This window comes from Neodiprion pinetum, chromosome 7 (assembly GCF_021155775.2).
Source record: "Neodiprion pinetum isolate iyNeoPine1 chromosome 7, iyNeoPine1.2, whole genome shotgun sequence".
Lineage (NCBI taxonomy): Eukaryota > Metazoa > Arthropoda > Insecta > Hymenoptera > Diprionidae > Neodiprion > Neodiprion pinetum.
Genome location: NC_060238.1, coordinates 19,048,573 through 19,070,211, shown reverse-complemented (window position 1 = coordinate 19,070,211; position 21,639 = coordinate 19,048,573). Strand labels below are relative to the sequence as shown.

Genomic DNA, 21,639 nt, shown 5'->3' with positions numbered 1-21,639 from the left:
TTTCATCAAAACAAATTGGGTTGGTTCCAAATACATGTTTTGTTGAGTCAAGAGTTCAATGGTTGAAACAGGCAATGAAATTTGTTCTTACGAAAATCTTTCACACGTTTACCGAACAATAGAGTTATTCAAGCGCACAAAACGTATTCGTAAAATAATATTTGTTTTTGATTCTGTTGGCTCGAATTTAAACCAACTGAAAGCGTGTAAGACCGGAAAACTTTTTATTGTATACGTAGAAGTGTAATGAAACATGTCCACAATGTTTCTATAATTGCCTACCTTCAATATTAATTTCGATGACTCGAAACTTGACATTGTGCAGTCTTGATTTGTATTAGGATCTGCCGACAACTTTATCTCACGTTATCCGTGTCTGACTTCCTAAGCGACTACCCGGCCTTACAATTATATCCGAAGCTACTTCTGAAGCGAGAAACTTCACCGCCTAGCGGCCATTTATGGTACTACCACGCTGACGTTTACGATGAATATACTTTCTACTTTTTTCAAAGTATTTGGTGTTTCTTTTACCTTGTCAGGAAATTAGTTTAGCTGATTCAACCAGTTGTAACGATGTCAATTTTTTATTGGCCATATTCATGTATATATTTTATTTCAAGCACCCAATTGTTTCTGTCAACAAAACACGCGACTCGGAGAAACAACACATAAACCTCAAATGAAATGATATTCAGTTGACTCAACTTCGTAAACGCGTGAAAAGGTTCACTCGAATGAATACTTGACTCGATCGTGACAAGAAGGGCTTTCGCTGAATCAATGAATTCGCTTGACGATATCATTTCGACGAACTAACTAAATCGAAATTGTTCAATTCAACTCATCGTATTCGCAACAAACAAGCGATACTAGATCGAAGCGAATGGACTCCAAGAAGATCTATTTTCTTGGTTCGAGAACTCCTTTCCTTTACCCGCTTTTCTTATCTGTGAATCTCAGAAAGAAGGGCAGACAGCTCGGATACCGAAGTACACATTTTGATGGGAAAAAAGGGGCGTGGCAAACTGTAAGTCTCCGTTGATCCGAATGAAATAAAAAGAGCATTAGCGTTATTCGGGGCGGAACCTCGCGGTATCGCCGCTTGCTCATGCTCCCGAATGGAATCCCCAGCTCCCTGGTCTAATTCGAAAACCGATGCGAATCGCAATACGCCGCATTACAAGGGTGCAAATTGTAATAGCCTTGGGGTAGGGCGGGGTTTTAGACCAGAACCAGAGGGGGAAGGTCACCCCCTAAATGGATTAGCGCGCCTCTCGCCTCGGATTCACCCCCAACTCTTCGTGTCGACGACATGCATATTCTATCAGCGATTTCTGGTCGTCAAAAGTTACAAGATAGGAACCGAGACAAGCTGTCAGGAGGGTGAAAATCCTTAGCAAAGTCCTGACCAACCTCTAGCACGCAACACCCTTGAAACGTAGGTGCGGAGAGAAAAGAATGGTAACCATACAATCGGAGGGAAATAGTTAGTTTTCATAAAAAATATTATTGTTTACGAACCCCTTTGTTCGATTCGAAGGTTAGACGCGTTCAAATTAAACAAAACCTTTTTCAGTATCACAAAATGTAAAATAACCAGAACTTTTCATGCGGAAGGAAATATTTTTTCGAACAATTTATTCTGTTTCAATGAAACATTTTTTTTTTTTTACAGATTCATCGAAGCATATAATTGTTATCCGAAGAAAATACTTTGCTGGGATGAAATATAGTTTACGATCAAGTTAAATGAGAATTTGTTCGACTGAGAAATTGTTTATTTAAGTGTTTCAAAAGTGAGCCAGAGCATTGTGATTTTTCATTTAATATCCACTCTTTTGAAAAGAATTTTCTTTCATTGAATGTTTCGTTATTTTAGGGTGATAAATTGTACCTTGATGAAACGTTTCAAACGAACTCTTTTCCAAAAATAATTTTGACCATTGAAAAACGGGATTTCCTTAATCGGTAAAGTTAAAAAAAAGCATCGAGTGGGTTTGCGTTACTCGATTCACGCAAACCCAAACGAAACAAGTTCCTTTAATTTTCATGCCCGTTTGCTAACGGTATAATATTGATTGGAAAACTCATCCGCGAAATTTTATGCGAGAAAAAATAAAATTCAAAGCTCATACGAGAGAGGAAATTTTATGAAACGTCGTAATCGAGTTGAACGAAAAATAAACAGATTTCTCTTTTTTTTTTTTGCATGTTTGAACCCTACAAATTCCGCCAACAGTCCTGCGGCTATTAATGAAAACGTTGAATTTCCGTAGAAACGAGAAACCGATTACACAGCAATTCAGGAAATTTCAGGAAAAAATATAACTTCCGCAAAAATTTTCCACGGTTTTCGCAAAAGTTGGATTTTGGTGGATGTTCTAAGTTTTCGTGTCACGAACTTCACTCAACTTGTCCATGATTTCTCGATCGGGCTGAATGGAAATTTTATCTTTGTCATTCTGCAAAATAAATTTTATTTTATTTTTTCAACAATTTCAAACTTCGGGAAAAAATCGTATATCCTGGAGTTTCTTTTTCTTTTCCTTCTGTAAGATTCTGCCATTTTCTAAACTTTTCGATCTCTCCTACATTCCAAAAACCCGAGATATCGATCGTACTTAATTATTATCATTAAAAATTTGATTCAAAATCAATATACGATCTTCAAAACGTATCGTGTAAGGAAATGGAAATTGGCTCACGGTGAGAAGCTTGAGGCTAATTTCTTGATCCTGTCTCTGTGAACTTGGAAATATTTCCTATTGCCGGACGCTTTTGCCTCTCGTTAAATTTTCACACATTTCAATTGATCATCGCCAATCACGTAAGAGTATCTAAGCAATAAAACGTCTAATGAACCGTCTTGAATCCCGACTGCGGTATAAATCCGAAGAAACTTATATCTGCAGGCTTGAAGCGTGTAGTGTAATATATAATAATTATACAGAGCGATAAAAAAAAGGTATGCATAAATTTCGTCGAGTCAGAGAAGAAGATGAAAAAAAGAAAAAAGATGTGTTGTAAAAACAAGCGAGGAAGAAAAGTACCGCGGGACTTATCGTCCTTCTTCAAGAGTTTGCAGGATCAGAGCCCCGATTTTCAAGCCGGAAATGACAAGAGTTGAAAAAGTTTTTTTGCGACGAATCTTCGCTCGGTTAGAGACGCGGAATTTTTCACCCGAGATTTTATTGTTAGTATCAGAGAATCGGTCAGGATCACTTGTCCTGAATCAGATAGTGTAAGAGAAAGAAAAATATATATTCCCTGGATTTGATATGAAAAACAAATTATCATTTAAATTCATTTACATATTTTCGATTTAAAATCATTTTACAACCACAACTGTCAGGCGATTTGAAATAATTGAAAAAATCTTTCGACAACGCGATATATTTATTGCGCTTATGGATTTTATCCTAGAACGCGAAATACGTATAGGGCATTCCGTGTCAACTCGACCAATGATTTTTCCTCGCCATTTTTCATTATCTTCAGGATTTTTTATACGATTCTCCGATCTCAAAAAAAGCACTCCTGAACTTTTTCACACATCTTCCTACAACCGTAAGATTTTGTTATTATTCGCACCCATCTGAAAATTGGCGTTTCTTTTGTTTTTTAAACTCTCAAAAAATTTCCAAAAATTCTCTCTTCAAATCTGAATCTTTCGACGCATCGATGCCATACATATTTATTTGTTAATCCGTGTTTTCCTCGGTGTCTGAAGAGAAAAAACGCAATATTCTTTGTCCGAATCGTTCTGTTTTTCATTGATTTTTATCACCGTATATTTTTTTTTGTTTTTGTTTTTTTTTTTTTTTCACCACGCGGTGATAAAACCAAGCGCGTATCTCTGGGTATAGGTAGGTGTAGAAAGGAGTTGGCTGAAAAGAGATGTGCGACGGTTAGGTATAATACACATAATCCACGTTCAAGATCCAAAAATCCCATTCACCGTTGAAATCACCCTCGGGGTGACGCATTGTACGCCATAAGATCTCTTTCAACGGGTGAGAAGAAAGATTTTTATCGTGATATTTTTTCATATTCTTGTCGCCGTGGGATCAGGGGGATATTTTCTACGGTATCGCAAATGAAAATAAACAGGGGAACTAAGTTGCACCTAATTTGTGCACATCTATACGTTACACGTATACACGTTTCTACGTTTATACACTTGTACATAAAAAGTATAAAAACTTTTACGTATAAAAATTGAAGGTGGTCAAAACTATTAAAAACGTGATCTTGTACTGTTTTTGCAAAAAAAAAAATTCAGAAAGTCGCTAAAAGATCGGCGAAAAAAATATTTCTGTCCGTTTCACGTCGTCGCGAAGAATTTTTGTTATTAGTTATTTTTTCGCAGGACTGACGGATGTTGGAATATAAATTATTGCGAATGTAAGACAAGTTTTTAACCAGAGGTGAAAAAAAAAAAAAACTGACATAATCCACTGGTTACTTTTTCGACCCCCGGAATACAAAATTAAAGTTCAATCAAAATCGAAGAACTGAGAAACAAAAATAAGCGCGTTCAGTGCCAACCGATGATGAATAAAATTTTTTTATTAATCTACTGTGTAAGAAATTGACTGTAATATATTGGAGAGAGTATTCAAAGAATTCTTTTCGGACATACTGAAAGCTACTTTTTTGCTAATTTGTCTTAGTTTTTTTGATTCAAAGAATTAATTCTACGTAGATATTTTTTTTTTTATAACAGAAAACGGCAAAACTGTTTTTATGATAATCTGAGACGATCATTCTGAATTAGCAAAATACAAAATCAAACTGAAAGCAGAGAAAAAAGTGTGAAACCCGACTGAGTTTCTGCGACATTCCAAATCAATGTTGCAAAAAAAGATTAGAATTGCAATGCCTGAGTTGTTTTAAAAAAAAATTCAGTAGATTCGGTCGATTTCACTCTGCAATGGCTCATTTTATTCAGAAGACTTTCTTCTACAAATTCATAGAGTGAAATCGAACGAATCTACTAGATTATGATTTTTTTTTCAAATAATTTCAATCGAAGCATCGAAGTCTAAGCTTTCGCTTGTGGTAGAAATGAAAATAGTTAAGGATTGAACGGTAACCGGAACTAAAAATTTCTCTATGCGAATGAACGACTATCTCATAAAAGAGATTACGTAACGAGAATGTAAATTGGTTTGTTCGGTTGTATGAATAATTATTTCATTGTAAATTGTACCAAACGCCTGTTCCAGCTAATGCTTACACACGTGGTATGATATCTTTTACCCTGTTTACTTTTAAATAAATGAATAAATAAAAAAAGGATCAACGCAAACCGTCACTTTTCAACCGCAATCCTCCGCGAACTTGAAAATTTTCAATCGTCTCTGCCGCAGTAGCGAAAGCGAAGGTGTTTTGCGCCCGAAAATCGCTTGAGCTTTTTCAGCAAAGTTTCGAAAAACAAAGAGCAGATGAGAGGGTAAAAAGAATGGGGGGAAAAAAAGTAGCCTGAAACTTCCCACGGTACGTATTTCACGTATTGGTACCCTCTGAAGACGTTCCCTCGACTACCGCTCGCTCGTTTTTCTTCTTCATCCGCTCCTTCTGCCTGCCCTGGTCTCCCTCCTCCAAGTAGTCTTAAATAAATCCCCTCGAAGGTTTGCCAAAGTTTTCCGGATCGCTCCTCGTCTTCTGCAACCCGGGCAAGACATCGACGTCAACTACAGCATGCCACTCGGAATTTTTCTTCGATCCTAAATTCTTGCAGCAACCGCTTCAACTTTTTTTCTACACCCGTACCTCTGCCTCGGACTGAGCCTGGTATTATTTCTATCGATATTTATCTAGTTGTTATTCGCTCAGTGAGAAAAATTTCAAATGTTATATACCAACTAGAAAAATTTCGATTGCGGTAAAAAACGAAAATAGTCAAAGAATGAGCGGTAACCGGAAGTAAAACTTTTTCTCAGTGTTTTCTTTTCCGCTCCTGCATCGTTTTTCTCATTGAATATAATAATTAATACGGAACATTCTACTGCTAAAGTAATTCGAAATTCCGTCAAGAACAAAGTCACGAAGATATTTGCAAAGATTTATTCGCCAGGCTTAGTTGAGCTAATATGCACTTTAATTTTCGGAAAACAATGTCGAATTAAAACTCTTCTAAATTCATCGATTTCAATAAACTCACCAAGTCCCTTCGGTAATAATTTTTCTCGATTTGTTTTCGAGTGTGAAACGATAAAAAAGAAAATACCACATTTTTTCTAATAGATTCAAGTTCAAAGTACCCGCAAAAAAGCCGGAATATTTTTAATTATTTATCGAACCACGGGCCAAAAATTTTTAGTAACATAGTGATACTCAATTTCATGCATTACCGAACTGGATATGGTGTGAAAAAAAAAAGTTACCAGAAATAAAGAACAAATAAAAAAAAAAGAACAAAAAACATTGTTAGAACAGAAGTTTTGAATCAATTGATATTGTATATCGTTTTTTTTTCTCCTGATATTTGTTATTCGCTAAAGGATAAGAATTTGAATAATATTATCGTGAATTGTGAATTTGTCTTTAGCTTTAGTTAGGTTAAAGATGAAGAAAAAAAAAGGAACAAAAAACATTTTTTGAACACAAGTTTTGAATCAATTGATATTGTATATCGTTTTTTTTTTCTCCTGATATTTGTTATTCGCTAAAGGATAAAAATTTGGAAAATATTATCGTGAATTGTGAATTTGTCTTTAGCTTTAGATAGGTTACAAATATAGAACAAAAAAAAAAAAAAGGAAACAAAAATCTATGCTTGAACAGAAGTTTTGAATCAATTCATACGGTGTATAATTTTTTTCCCTGATATTTGTTATTAAGCGGGTAAATTTTAGTGACAAGCTAGTTTTCGAGTCCACTCCTGAATGCGGGTACTTTTCTTACGGCACCTTTGTCAGGATATATACTTTGTACCGTGTACTATTGTATGTAGTTCTAGTGGTTGTGCAATAAACAACAATTTCCTATCTTCTTTAAACGGTTAAAATCCAAGCACAAAGTGAATAATTGAGCGAATACTTGCCGTTCGTCTGGCTGACTCGTGAAGGAATAACGAAGGCTGGAATTATTTGGAAGAATTTCTATGATCGATTCTGGAAGCCTAATGTTCGTCCTCTGGAAATGCCACGTGTAGCAGCCCCCGAGACGTTATTTTCAGGTTCCTCAATTCAGTAATTGGGTACGGCGGAGGGTTCGGGTCCAAGAAGCGTACAGCGAAGCTCGCAGTTTGTGCGTGGGATGAAAAAAGAGCGGAACTTTGTATTTGATTTCATGGAAAGGCCCGAGACGACCCGTATTCCAAATTTTTATTTATTTATTCATCTTCTTCCTCTTCCGAGGAACCGAACGACGGGAATTCTATTCACAACTGGCTGGGACGTACACGGTAAAGTAAAAACAAAAACGTGACGCAGGAAGGTTCAAAAGTTTTAGTCAAACTAGTCTAGTTACGTGAAACTAAAAAAGTCCCCACGATACGGGGAAAAAAAAAATACTAAAACACCGAAGGACGTTATTCTACTTATTTTTCTTTTTTTCTTTTTTTTTTTTGCTTTTTACCAAAAAATCCATCCTGCTAGTACGATTACGATAAACGCGAGTAAATTTAACTTTAAAATTCATTAATTATTAAAATGAACTATTTTTGATTGGTTGCAAACGAGCGGTGTCAGATTTTTTGTTTAAAAAAAAAAAATTCGGATGATCGAAGTGAAAAACGTCTGGGTAAAAACTTTTTACGCAACCACAGGTATCATACTTTGTAAATTAAATTCAACCTGATTAGCCTCAATTTCGTTTTTCAAACCTTTTTTCCGTCGTGTTTTCATTTCAACGAATTTTCGACCCTGTATTTTACTATTGGACGTCCCCGTTCATCCTCATTAAAACCAGTTTCTGTATAATTTCAGGTGGAACGGGAATGTTTCAAATTTTTTCACAAAACTGCCTAACAGCGACTAATTAAGTCCCTTTGTGCGGTGTATATATCTCGTTCAAACAGAGAGAGGCAGAGAATTGTTCAAAGTATACGTAATACGTATAATCTAACCATCCATGATCCAACGAAGTGAAAATATTCCGTTGAGTTCCAAAAAGTTAGTATATCATTAAAAAGCCTTTAAAACTTGACTTACTCACTGAAAAAATCTCAGCTTTCACATGAAAAACTCGAAAGTAAGATAAACTTTCGTAACGCATGAAAACAAGTTTTTTTTTGCCGAAACAGATGTTTTTGAGATTGATTTCGAGTAGTTATCCAGAAATAAATAACTTTCTTGGAAAGATGAGAATTTTTCGCATTAGATATCTACATTTCCATAATTTCTTTATACCGACCCAAGAAGGTGTCGGAATTTTTTTCCAATTTTTTTAGCCACCGGTTAAATTTGAAAACAAATTGAAAAACCAATTCCGAAAATGACATTTTCTTTAAATCTGAAAAAATTCACGCAGAATCTATAATTTGAAATGTGATTTTCAATCACCACGCGATAATGGGATCTCAATATTTTCCTATGTTTTTTTTTTTTTTTTCAGCAAGTTTTTACTTTTTCCGCGTCGGAATCGACATTTTTTTTTTTTTTTTCTCTTCTATTCCCCGATCCAAACATATCACGAAATCATAGCGATAGTGTGACTTTGCAATCTGTTCAGATCGAGGTATATAAAAAACAATACCGACATGGAAAAACTAAAAACTTGTAAAAAAAAAAAAAAAGTAAATATTTGAGACCCCATTATCGTACGGTGTTCAAAAGGTCGCATTTTGAATCGCAGCATCGTTGTGAATTTTTTTACGATCTTTAAAAACGTCGTTTTCGTGATTGGTTTTGCAATTAGGCATAAATTTCACCGGCGGCGAATAAAATGCGAAAAAAAAAAAGCAACAAAAAAAAATCCCGGGACCATTTTTTTGGATCGGTAAGAACGTAATACAAAAAAAAAAAAAACGATCGGAATCGAAGAGGACGAGGTACGTGGTCCGCTAATTTTTCTTGGAATGCCCCACACACAAAACTGACCCAAGTCGGGTTCTCGAGCCTCACACGCTTAATTGTCGACCGTTGTTGGCAAATTTTGTTAACAGTGCGCGGTTCGAATTTTTGGCGTTCATCGCAAACGCGGCCCTCCCCTCTCCATAATTCTATCTCTCCATTGAGATATTCCTCACCCAAAACTCGCCCCCTCCCCCCGTAGTATCCCGTCCCATTTACTCCCGGCAACCCCTGGCCAAATGGGGCGCTGGTTCGGAGCCGGTGAGAATAGTCGCTAACCGAATCCTGCAACGCTTCTGCAGAGTCTTTGACGAGAATTAACTATCGCCCATTCATTCTGCCATTAAAGAGGCCGGGACGAACCCTCGAAAAGCTCGTCAAAAGCTGACTGGCTGCAGGCTATTTTTTTCATCCACTCAGGCCTCTCGCCATCAAGCTGCAGCATTCATCCTAGTGGGTATTACCGACCGTTTCTCCCCCCCCCCCCCCCCACCCCTCCGCCACGGCTTGTTCACCGTTCGAAATTTGAATGAACCGTTTACCCGTACCGTTTCCGAGAGGGAAATTAATCAACCCTTGTACGTGTTATATACTAAAGACGATGACGTGTTTTTTTCCCGGGAAAAGACTTATCGAGCGTTTAAGGTTTATTTTCGCGCTTTACGAAACGGATGTTTGTCCGGTAAACTTTTCCCCTGGCTCAATTTACCAGACGAAGTTAAACGGTCGGTCGGAAGTTGGCCAAATTTATTACGAATTTGTTTAATCAAAGACTTTTGTCATCTTAGGTGTAGAATTTTCAGTACAGTGCGGATCGGGAATTGTCTTCTGATTTATTCAATTAACAGTGTTGCGGTTAAAGGGACAAAATCACTGATCAAAATTGACCAAAACAATACGATGTCTCGGGAAATTTTCGCGATCTGATCCATATTGAATAAATTCACAGGATTTTCTCCTGCTATGCACAAGGTTTTGTATAATTTTACGAATTTGAAAATATCCCACAATGATTTAAACACTCGTCCAAATTTCATAAGAAGCTTATATGTAAGACACCGTAAAGTATCAAAAACTTTGTGGAATTGCGTGAATCACTTGAGAAGAACCTACAAGAATCATTAAAAAAAATCATAATACAAGCGGACCCGTGATTTCGTGAAATTATCCTGTACTACGTCAGATTTGAGTCGACTCGATGAAATTCGATAAGATTCCATAGGCATTTGATTACAGAACTGTGGAAACCTTAAAAATTTCGGGGTTTGAGGATTTCATGAGACTCCGATTCGTGAATCATTTTTTAAGAATTCACGAACTTGATGAAACATCAAAACCATTTATAGAACAGCATTCGATAAAACCTATAAAAAAAAAAAAAAAAAAAAAAAAACCAAGGTTGCACGGAATTTCATGCATTTATCAGGTACTTCACAAGATTTGGGACTACCAGATAAAATTTGTTACGATTGGATAGTAATATTGAAAGGAATGAGTTCTTAAGGCTCAAACACCGCCTTATTTCGCAAAACAAAATAAAAAAAAAAAAGAAGTAAATAAAGTGTTTTAATAATACCATGTCTGAACAGTATAAAACAAATATTTTGAATACCTCGCATAATGTGCATACCTGCGACGTTGCCAAATGTACAACCTAACCAAAATGACAATCGAATTTTTTTTAGATTATGTTTTGAATTATTAAACGACTGACAAAATTCGCCAAAATTTGATATATTATTCCTAAATATCCATTTTACTTTATTCAATAATTTTTTTTTTCACGTCCAAATATTTTATTCTGAAACAACCACCTCGAATCCCTCGATTTTTATCCCAATCCTTATCTACGCGATATAAAACAGCTCAACTTTGAAATCAAAAAACTCAGTAACTAAACGGGGAGATCGTTTTCAAACTTTATAGAACTGTTTAAAATTATTCAAAAAATTATACAACTAAAACTCATGGGAATTAAACATTCCCGAAATTACTGCGCAAATACCTTAAGAATGTACAGAAGGGCACTGCCTCAAGCCCTCGAGGAAGGTTGAGAGTTGCGAAAGGTTGCCCTCCGCCACTTGAGGCCAAGGATCTATTGGATTCTTTGTAAGGTAAGTGTACCAGTTTAACTCTGCCCCAATCCTTGACCAATTCCATTTGTATCTGTTTGATCCTTAGTTCTAAAATGACCAAAAAATAAATTTGCACTGTCGAACCCTCTAGCAATTGGTTCTAGTAATGGAGAAATTAAAAATTTGAGCCGTGAAAATATAATTTTTGAAAACGAAAGGGTCAATAATTGGTTCTAAACGTATCGATACCTGGTACACTTACCTTAAGTGCGAACTGCGACGAACGGAGTACGCCAAGTTGATAGGCTAGTTATCGGTTTACGAGGACGGGGAGCTAGACGAGCAAGAAAAGCTTAAACCGCAGAGGACATACACAGATGACAGATAGTCCAGAGATGGTGAGACAGATAGGCCAGCCGGCCGAAGGAATGTGGGTGAATACACAGAGACCAGAGACAAGATGGTGAGAGAAACTGTGATATTGCCGAGAATACCCAACTCACCGCCTTGTCGCCCAGCTGCTCAACTCTGCAGTGAAGAAACGCCGTCTGGCCAACAGCCGCAGTAACGTTTCGGGGCACGTTGTACTCAAAGTACGGCCATCCACTGATGTTGTGCTGAGTAGAACCCGAGTAGGACCCGACTGTTGACACTTCGATGCCTTGACCAGATCCGTAACCTGCTGTTACAACAAGGAGAACCAGAGAATGATTAAACACGTTGTCAAGACCCAATCAGAACGGTCACTTAACTCACGCCCGGACTTGACACTCGACTTTAGTCGATTACCCATTCAGAGGGAAGGCTTTTCCCGAAAACATTAGTAAAGTTGCGAGATCCGAAGTCCACTTATCTGTTTTCAATCAGATCGATGGACAAAAAAACGGTCCGAGTTCCGAAATCGTAAACTTTGGAAGATGGATGTGATTACAGAGTAAAATCAGATCAGGATGGGTCTCGTCATTGCTGATTTCACATCCATTTACGTGTTACTCAACTTTAGAGTAGGTACATATGATACATGATCGGATGTAGTACGATATCTGATTATACCATCGACGAATAAGATCTATTCGATATGAAAGCAAATCAAATCACGTATCAGTAAATGTGGTCAGTATTTATCTCATAAGGAAGGCATCCCAGGTCGATCTCTCCGATTTGATTTCTTTTGTAATACGTTGTAGTACACTAAAAACTAAGCGACACGTATTTTTTTTTTATCTTCCATCCAACGTGTTAAAGGGGTGAAACCACTCTCCAAAGTAAGGCATGCCAAGAGGTGATTTGGCAGTTTGTTTTTTATTTATTTTTCTTAGTTGAGAAAATTACATTTTTCATTACTCCTTGAGAGGAAACTTTTCTAGCTGGATTGGTTAGAAAACATTATGTTCTTGTGGGTGAAACCGTCAAATCGTCCCTTGGCATGCCTTACTTTTCGAGAGTGGTTTCACCCGCTTAAAGTGTTTAATGGCGGATAGAAAAAAAGAAGTGTCGCTTAGTTTTTAGTCTACTATAACATATTAAAAAAGAATTCAAAACGAAGAGATCGAACTGGAGTACCTTGTCAGGTCCAATCGTATAATAAAGAGCTAATTCCGAGGACATGTAATTAGATCTGACCAAATATGATGTGAATCTGATTTTATAAAACCGTATTTGATCAAATATAATGTCAGATTTGTTGAATGAAAGAGAACAGAGTTCAACACTTGGGTAGGTATATTTAAATTATTCAAATTCGCACGAATGGCTACATAATCATACGTATTTGGACCCATCATTTGGTGTAATTGAAATTGACGACATCTAATCAGATCTGATCTGATATGGACAAGCATCAGACCTGAATGCATGTACTGATTCAATTACCAATGTACTACTTGGTATGGTATTACACGGAGTTGAGTCATTCACGGAAACATTTTTCTCCGAGGCTGTATCAGAGATGTTCTCAAGGATCAACTGACCGCGCAGTGAGACAGAGGGGAAAAGAAGTGTTCGAAAGCACCGTGAAACGATGTCGGTCAACGATTTGGTGGTTTGTTTAACGTGGAAGCTCCGGAATCACGTACCGCTAAATCTGATCAGAGGAAAAGCACCTACAAGCAAAGGTTCCACGTGCCACGTCGTCCGGGTTAACGGACGAGTATGTGAGCTTAAACCGAGGTCACGAGTTCTATAGACCAAAATTCGAAATCAACATCAAAGCCAGGTAGCAGCTCGAGGGAGCTTCAATAGTTTCTATGGGGCCGACGTGTTGAATACATGTTGAATTTCACCCATTTCACGACCTTGTATACAGAAAAGCGTATGATAAGCTTAGTACACTGATCAACACCGAGCAAACGCTTTTTCGCCGATTACTGGCTCGCACTCGGATCACCTTTTAATCTCATCGTGTTCATCGTGATGCACTGTTTTTTATTCGTTTTAGCCGCGCACCCCGTGTCACAGGAAGTGATGTACCATCGAAAATAAATTCGCACATAAAAACGTAGGATTTTTTAATATTTACACCGATCAACACTAATTTTTAGTCTGGGTTCTAGATGTCAAATTTTTGTTACTTTGACGTAACTAATAAATGAAAAGATCGTTCGATTAGTTAAAGTTTGTTTTTGTAGAAACACGAAGGATGTTTCGGATTTTAAGAAGAGTTACCTATTTTCTCAACCATTTATCGTAAATAACAACTGAACAAACTTCAGCTTTACATTTAAATCACTCTTATTCAAAAATAATAACTAATAATAATAGCTACAAATGAAAATGAATTGATAGAAAAAGTCTAACAATGAATATTTTTTGTACTTCTTCTATTTTCGTATGAACTTTCTTGTATCAAACCCCAAACGTAATCTCCCATCATGCTCTCATTATACTGCCCCTAATAACGATAACAAAGATAAAGTCCATCGTATCTGGGTGAAAACGTTTTCCTTTTACTTCCGAATAGGCATCCGTATTAGCTATCAACCAAAAGCTTGAAGACTTATTTATCGACGTGAAAAAGACAAAGAAAAACTTTAAAAGTAATTGATAAAGATTTTGGTTATCATTCGATGCATGGAACCGAAATATATTCATCTCACTGGATCCGCAAGAAATTTTTTTTTTTTGTTGACCTGTGTTACCAGAGTGTATCAACACTCGAATTTAATGTTTTCAGATCGAAATGATATCGAGAATTTCAAATCACCCAAGAATCCTTGCGAAGGGTGTGACTAGACCGAATAGACAAACTAACCTCGTCACAAATACTATAAACGAATCGCGTTCGCTTTCACACACTAAACTATGAAGCAGAAAACTCTTGGCGTATTGAAATTCAGTGATTAATAAACACGCGTGCGCAAAATCGCGTGATTTCATTGGTAGATTCAGATGATTCGCATCAAGTCTTGCGTCTGCTTGTCAGATTGACCAACTCAGCAGCGGCCAAACGTTAACTATCGAAATTCATAAACGTTGCGAGGTTATGTCGCATTGAAAATTTTACATGACCGAAACGTGAAGAGTCTGCATTCGAGTCAACATAACCTCGGAACGATGACGCTTATTGACAGTTCACGCCGGAGCCAAATCAGAGACAGAGTTGGCCAGCTTGTCAAAAAAAAAAACGAACTCGGCGCATGCGCACTAAGGTGTTCAGTACATCATAAAACTGTGACACCGTTTTGGTTACAAAGTACGAATTTTCTCGTCATGTGTATTTTTTTTTTTTTTTTTTTCAATACTCATGTGCGGATTAGTCGGTCTAACGTGGAAAGGCATTTTCAAAGATTTCACAAAACTTTCACTTTATTGATAACATTTTTTTAATTAAGTCTTCGTCTAATTTTTCAAGTTGCAGAAAATTTTTACGATAGATTGCGAATTCCGCTAAATGTCAAAACGCTTGCACAGGCTTCCCGAGAATTTGATAAGATCGATGTTATTTTCGAAAGATCGGACAGATTTAATGGAGCCTCAATGAATGTAGGTGGGATTTGATGCAGTTTCGCGAAACTTCACGAGATTTCATACCAGGGCTTTATAACTTTTAATAAGATTTTATGGAAGCTTCGTAGCGTACGTTTCACGGAATTTCATCCAAGACGACTTTCCGAGATCACAACTGCGAGTTATTTATTAACGTGTAAAGAGAGTGAATAATTCCTAGTGTCGTAAAATTTGAGGATATATACAGGATTGCAGTGTTTCGAATAATTTTAGAAGTGACCATTTATTATCACGTACCCCCTGAAGTGAATTTTCGCAGTGAAACCTTTTCAGACATTGAATAATGTATGTAAAATAATGTAATAATGTAATGTATAATGTGAAAATTTGTAATGTATTTGTATAAGGTATACGCATGACGTATGGAGGTAGAAAATAAACAACGTTTGATAAATTTTTTTTTTTCACCCCCCCCCCCCCCCCCCCCCCCTCTCTCTTTCTCTTACTCTCTTTTCCGCCATCCTTAAAGCCAGCGGAGCGTGTGGCTGGCAATAAGAGAAACCAGACCGCACCGCCGAGTCCGCCTATACCGTTTTGATAAATGTAGCTAAACTACAATAACAAAAAATAAGAAGAAATAGGCATTTTATTTTAACGGCGGGAATCCGGAGCCCCGGGAGTCGGTAGCCGAGGGATTTCGATCCCGTATTTTATTTCTTGCTGCAATATAACAAACTGGAGACGACCGACCGCGTTGTATGCGCCCTCCACTCTTACCGTTACGACCATTTTCACTATTCCCGTTATTATCATCGTTATACGTGCCTTATATGCTTTTATCCTTTTATTTCGCGGCTATTAATTCATGCCGAGAATACGTACCTCCCTCAGCCTGCAACTCGTAGCTTTAAGCATCGAGGGACCCTGAGAACATTTCTTGCTCCGCATCTTCGGACTTCTTCATCCAGACCGTAACAACATGTCTAACATCGATCGAACTAGCGACACGCGTATCCAATATTTTGCAGAATTTACCAGATCGAATTCGCAAAATTTACTGCAAAACTTTCAGATGAAAACTAAAATTCGCGCACTTGCTTATTAACCATAAACGTAACTTGTTCGTTGATCAATTAACATGAGCGGCGAAATTTAGATTCAGCAAATTTCAATCTAATATATAAATACCTTTCAAGTCTTGTGAAACCCAAAGAATACACATGTAAACTTTTTAAAAGTTACTATTCTTTCACTCAATAAAGTTAACGAAAATGAACGTTCCATGTTAAAAATCTTCAGTTCGGCTACGTGTTATCATTTATTTGGGGAGTTACTCTGCATGCGAGAGAGGTAGCGAACGCGACGCCATCTAGCGGTGAAACGCGACGCGCTGCTTTATTTTGTAGTAAGACACGTGCGGACGGAAGAAACAGTCGAACGATGTCTCAAATACGTAGGCCTACACTAATTGGAACTAATTGGATTCTTTCAACTTGTGTATTTTTTCTGCGTTTCCTCTTAATCTGCTTCTCCCTCTCTTTCTCTCTCTGTTACATTTAACTAATTACTATTTTGCTTATATTTGCTTTTAACTTTTTGATTTTATTTTATGTTAATTAGCAGTCATAACTATCATTAGATTAATTTTTTAACGTGGGTTATACTAGCTGTGCATCTTTTTTGCCCCAAAGTTTTCTAGGGTATAAAATATAAGATCTATCTGTATTTTTTTTTTTTTTCAGTCGCGTAGCAATGATCGTTAAAATATTTCCACCGCGGCCGGATTCAGCTTCCGGCACTCAGCCGTTTTGAAAACGCGATCCCGAGGCAAGTAGGCAGGCACCGTGTACCAAATACGCTTTAGAGAATTAACGCTTTAATTAAATATTCCACTTTTGGTGGGCCACTTAAGATTATGAAGTTGTCATTCAGGAGCCGCGTCCTCGTCGAGCTGCTTCGGGGAAAACTTTATTCTTGAGAAATTGAGAGCAAGTTTCGTCCTCTCGGTGCTTATTATGTGTAGCTACACGGAGCCGCCGCCCTCGTCTGGACTTGCTCTGAAGTTGCCTGCAAAACGCGAATCGAAGGGTGGGACGAGATGACCTTTATCGAAGTTTCAAGCCCCTCTTTCGACCAGGTACGAATAGATTTACGCTAATTGATGAGGGGGCGAGGCTCGTGATGAACGAGAACAGAATTAAAGAAATCGGGCATCTCCGCGAGTTCGAGGACCGGGACGAAATCTCGAGATTAGTTCTCCGCTGCGAATTCTTCCCCCCTGCGCCGCTATTCTCGCTCTCTCACTCTTTTCGTCCCGATGCAGTATACACACATATGTTTCTCTCTTTTTGCCAGCTCTCTCATACCGATCATGTATAATGATCCGATAGCTTTCAGATACACACGCCGTCCGATTTTTCTATCTTTGAAAGTCATGGGCAAATAAAACATGAGAAGATCACGCTCCGCTTCTTTCGGCAAAGTCAAAGGTTTTGCTTGCCCCAGTGATTCCACAAATTCCTCGATTTCGTTTTATTTAAATTTATATCAAAGGCTGTTTTCAGTTTGATTAAATACTGTGACCAGTAAATTAGCTAATTCTGAGAAATATTTTTCTCGATATATAGATATTCGTAATCATTTTACGCGATAAACAGTTTTTAATAAGATCATAGCGTCTTGTTACAATTTGAGAAACTCTTCTATGCAACATACTATTTATATACATAAACGATTTTATGATATTTGTAATCCTTGTTAAATTTTTTTACAATTCCTGTTATCTGTGAAAGGCAGAAAAAATTATCACAGAGCGATTATTTGGAACAAGCAAGTGAATTATTGAATTTCATTATTGATTCAACATTTTTAATGCAGTATATATGTATCTTTCACTGAGTAAGAAAAATTGAACGGAGCTACACACTTTTTATCTAAAGGAAACTACAATTGAGTTTAGTAGTATTGGAAACGTGATCAAGTTTTGGAAAAATTGAACACTACAGGAATGCAAGAAAGCCTTGAAATTATAAATGACTTGAAATCAATTTCCGTATCGATGAAAAGAAATGAGATTACACCAAATCGGAAATGTACAAATTACCATTTTTCATCCAACTGACTGTTGCTTTTCGTAAAATCATTCAAGTTCAGATATCAATCCGATGTCGAACCCGCATTTGAAAAAAAAAAAAAAAAAACTTGTATAAGGGAGAAAATTCTGATCAGAGTTTTTTTGACTTGCAATTATTTAAATTCCAGTGAGCATTATCTACTTCAAAATCTCTTATTGAGATAAATTCACCTTTCGTAGAATAAACAACATCTTTTTCGTTCACGTTCTAGTTACAAAAGCGCCACAATAGAAGAAGAAGAAAAAAAACAGAAACTCAGTTAAACGGATATCGAGTCAAAGTTTTTTCGTATACCTGCAGGCGCGTCGGGCAAAGGGGAAAAAGAATAGAAAGAAAGTAACGAGGAAGAAAAAGTGGGAAAAATAAAATAAAATTAGCCTACTCCCCGGGGGTCACAGAATAAACTCCCACGTGAACCGAACCCGACGTACACGACTGGCCACTCCACGTACATTAGGTAATAGGACCGTTCCATCTCTCTTTAGAATTGACATCGAGCCGCGAGTGGTTTCGCTTAATTAACAAATCGCCGTTTCGTTCGTGAAACAAGCGCGGGAAATCCGAAAACCAGCCGCTGCTGTAGTATTATGGGAATTTCCAACTGCAACGCAACGCAGGCGACACTTGTCCAAATATCTGATTTGATTCCCGCAGATAATCGGAATCGGTAAAACCTTGATTGAAATAAACAATCGATAGTGGATGTGTTAAAAAGATTCTAATTCAATCTTCTTTACCGACCGAGTACGACCTAAACCATTGTTTATGTGTTGAATGACTCGGAATCGGTAAAACCTTGATTAAAATAAACAATCGATAGTGGATGTGTTAAAAGGATTCTAATTCAATCTTCTTTACCGACCGAGTACGACCTGAACCATTGTTTACGTGTTGAATGACTCGGAATCGGTAAGGCCTTGATTAAAACCAAAAATCGATAGTAGATGTGTAATGGCGATTCTAATTCAATCTGCCTTACCGACCGAGTACGACCTGGACGATTGTTTATGTGTTAAATGATTCGGAATCGGTAAGGCCTTGATTAAAACTAAAAATCGATAGTAGATATGTAACGGCGATTCTAATTCAATCTGCCTTACCGACCGAGTACGACCTGGACGATCGTTGATTGTTGAATGACGCGGAATCGGTAAGGTCTTGATTAAAATTACAAATAAATAGTAGATATGTAATAGCTATTGTAATTCAATCTGCTTTACCGACCAAGTACGACCTGGACGATTGTTACCATACGATTATCTGATATTTGCTCTTTAATAAGTAGACTCTTAACGATGGGTCGGTTTTTTTTTCAAATCTTCATTTTTGAATCTACTATCGATCACATACCAAACGAGAATTTGATCGAATCGAACGTACTTTCGAAGAATTTTGAAAACGAATTGAAAAAGAAAATCGGTCGTTACAAAATGAAAATTCAAATTCGAATCTTAAATTTGTGCAGAGCTTTTGTTCAAAGTAAATAATAGGTACCAGTTTTTGTTCATGATCGTTCTGTAGCGACAGAATGAACACCAAAATTGGAATGAAAGTGGCCATGTTTAATCTTTGTAATCGTTCGGGCAAAACGGAGAAAACAAAATGAGGACGGAAATTAATTTACAATTTGAAACTGAATATTACTAATTTCAAAAGTAAAATCAATGATTATCAAAGTGCATAGTCGATGTCTACAAACTTTAACGGTAAATTATTAAGTGGAAGAAAACATTTTTAATGATCGCCTGTAAATTGAATCGGACATATTTAACCGTATATTCACCAAATAAATTTTGTAACCAGTGATCTGAAAACAGCGCAAATATTAAAAATCTAAATTCGAATTCAAAAATAAAACCACCACTACTTTCATCGCGTTCAATTCGCATTTTTTACGTAAATTCATAAATTCGGACAAGAGTCAATTATTGAATTTTGACCAGAAACATTTTCGAAAATTGGCCCACTCAATTTTTGAACTCGTAATTGTGCGAGTAAGAATTAGAAAATATTCATAAAATTCAAAGCTCAGAGTAATTTGACTAGAAGTTGACAACAACTCTTGACGAAGAGAAATTGAAAATTCATACAAATTATTTCCGAGACTACATCGCGAGGGACAGATTTAGGTCGAGGGAAGAGAAAGGGGGGGGGAGGGGGGGGGGGGGGTGAAAATTTAGAATTGATGTTAAATTTACGGGTGAGACCCGGAAGGATAGAATCCGGCCTGTGTGGCACTCTTCCGTAAAAATGCATAAATTATCATGCGAGCTAGCCGTATAATAATTAATTAGTCAACGTAGCCGCGCCGAGGGCTCCGGGACCCTGACTATAAATAAAGATCACTAATAATCTTGCCACTTATACGGAAAATTGTCCCCCTTTTCTTCTTGGGACGGGAATTTCAGGCAGCACCCTGTAACCACCCTCAAATCTCGCGGGGACAAATGGATTTCGAGTTGTTACCTCGCCCTTCTATCCTCGTCCGATTCCTCAATCTAATTTCCTCCGTTATAAGCCGCGAGATTACGTCGTTGGCACTAACGAATTTATTGAAATAAACGCCGGAGCTCGAAGTGTTCGGCTGACCAAAAATCCATACTTTTTATTGATTTTATTACGAAATTACAGTCTTACACCGAATCTGATTATTTGGGTGGTCCTCAGTCGGGTTGTTTTTTAATTTTCTAACTCCCCGGAGCTTAAACGATTTCAAATTGATGAAAAAGAATTCCCTTAAAATTTGAGATCACGCTGTCAACTCTGAGATAGTCCGCTTTCTGATCGAAGTATATTGTGAAAATAACACGGAGAAAACTTTTTTTACTCTGTAAAATTTTACAAGTCGTTGACGAACGTACCGAAAATAATCGAAAATACATATTTTTTTAGAGAATTGTTACCAGGTCACAATATTAACCGAGACTAAGATTTTTCAAAATTTTTTTCAGTTACATCGATCAATACTAGTGGAAAATAATTTTTGAGTTTTTGTTTATTATATAATGAGGTTTTAGAATAATGCAATTACATGAATCTATCTTAAACTTTCTAGCCTACGAGAAATATGCAATGTATTTTGTAACACGAATGTTCATTTCGTAGCCATATTTGACAGAATAATAATTCTATATAAATTAAACTTTAAATGTTCATTAACGTACGAACGCTTTCATTTACGAATTTTATGCATCAGAGATTATTTGTGAAGCGTTCAATTCTCTACAAAAATATGTATTTTTCATTATCGTCAGTTTATTCGTCAACGACTTATAAAATTTCAATACGATTACGAAGCGGACTATCTTAGAGTTGATGTAGCGAGCTCAAATTATCAGGGAATTTATTTTTTTTTTCATCAATTTAACAGCGTTTATGCCCGTGTGAGCATAAAAAATCAAAAACAACTCTACTGAGTATATATTCATGAAATTAATATGTTCTTAAGCTATGAAGAGCTCT

At 36.9% G+C, this 21,639-nt stretch overlaps 1 protein-coding gene across 2 annotated transcripts in view; it reads right to left on the bottom strand.

Annotated features, from left to right (window-relative positions):
- The window catches only part of LOC124223139 (defective proboscis extension response 1), a 377,291-nt gene that overhangs the window by 266,857 nt on the left and 88,795 nt on the right, over window positions 1–21,639 (bottom strand). Inside the window, exon 3 of one of the 2 annotated variants that reach the window (XM_046634869.2) lies at window positions 11,602–11,780. In XM_046634869.2, the coding sequence (XP_046490825.1) occupies window positions 11,602–11,780 (179 nt within the window). The remainder of the gene's footprint in view (window positions 1–11,601; window positions 11,781–21,639) is intronic. The other variant, XM_046634870.2, reaches the window with a different exon arrangement.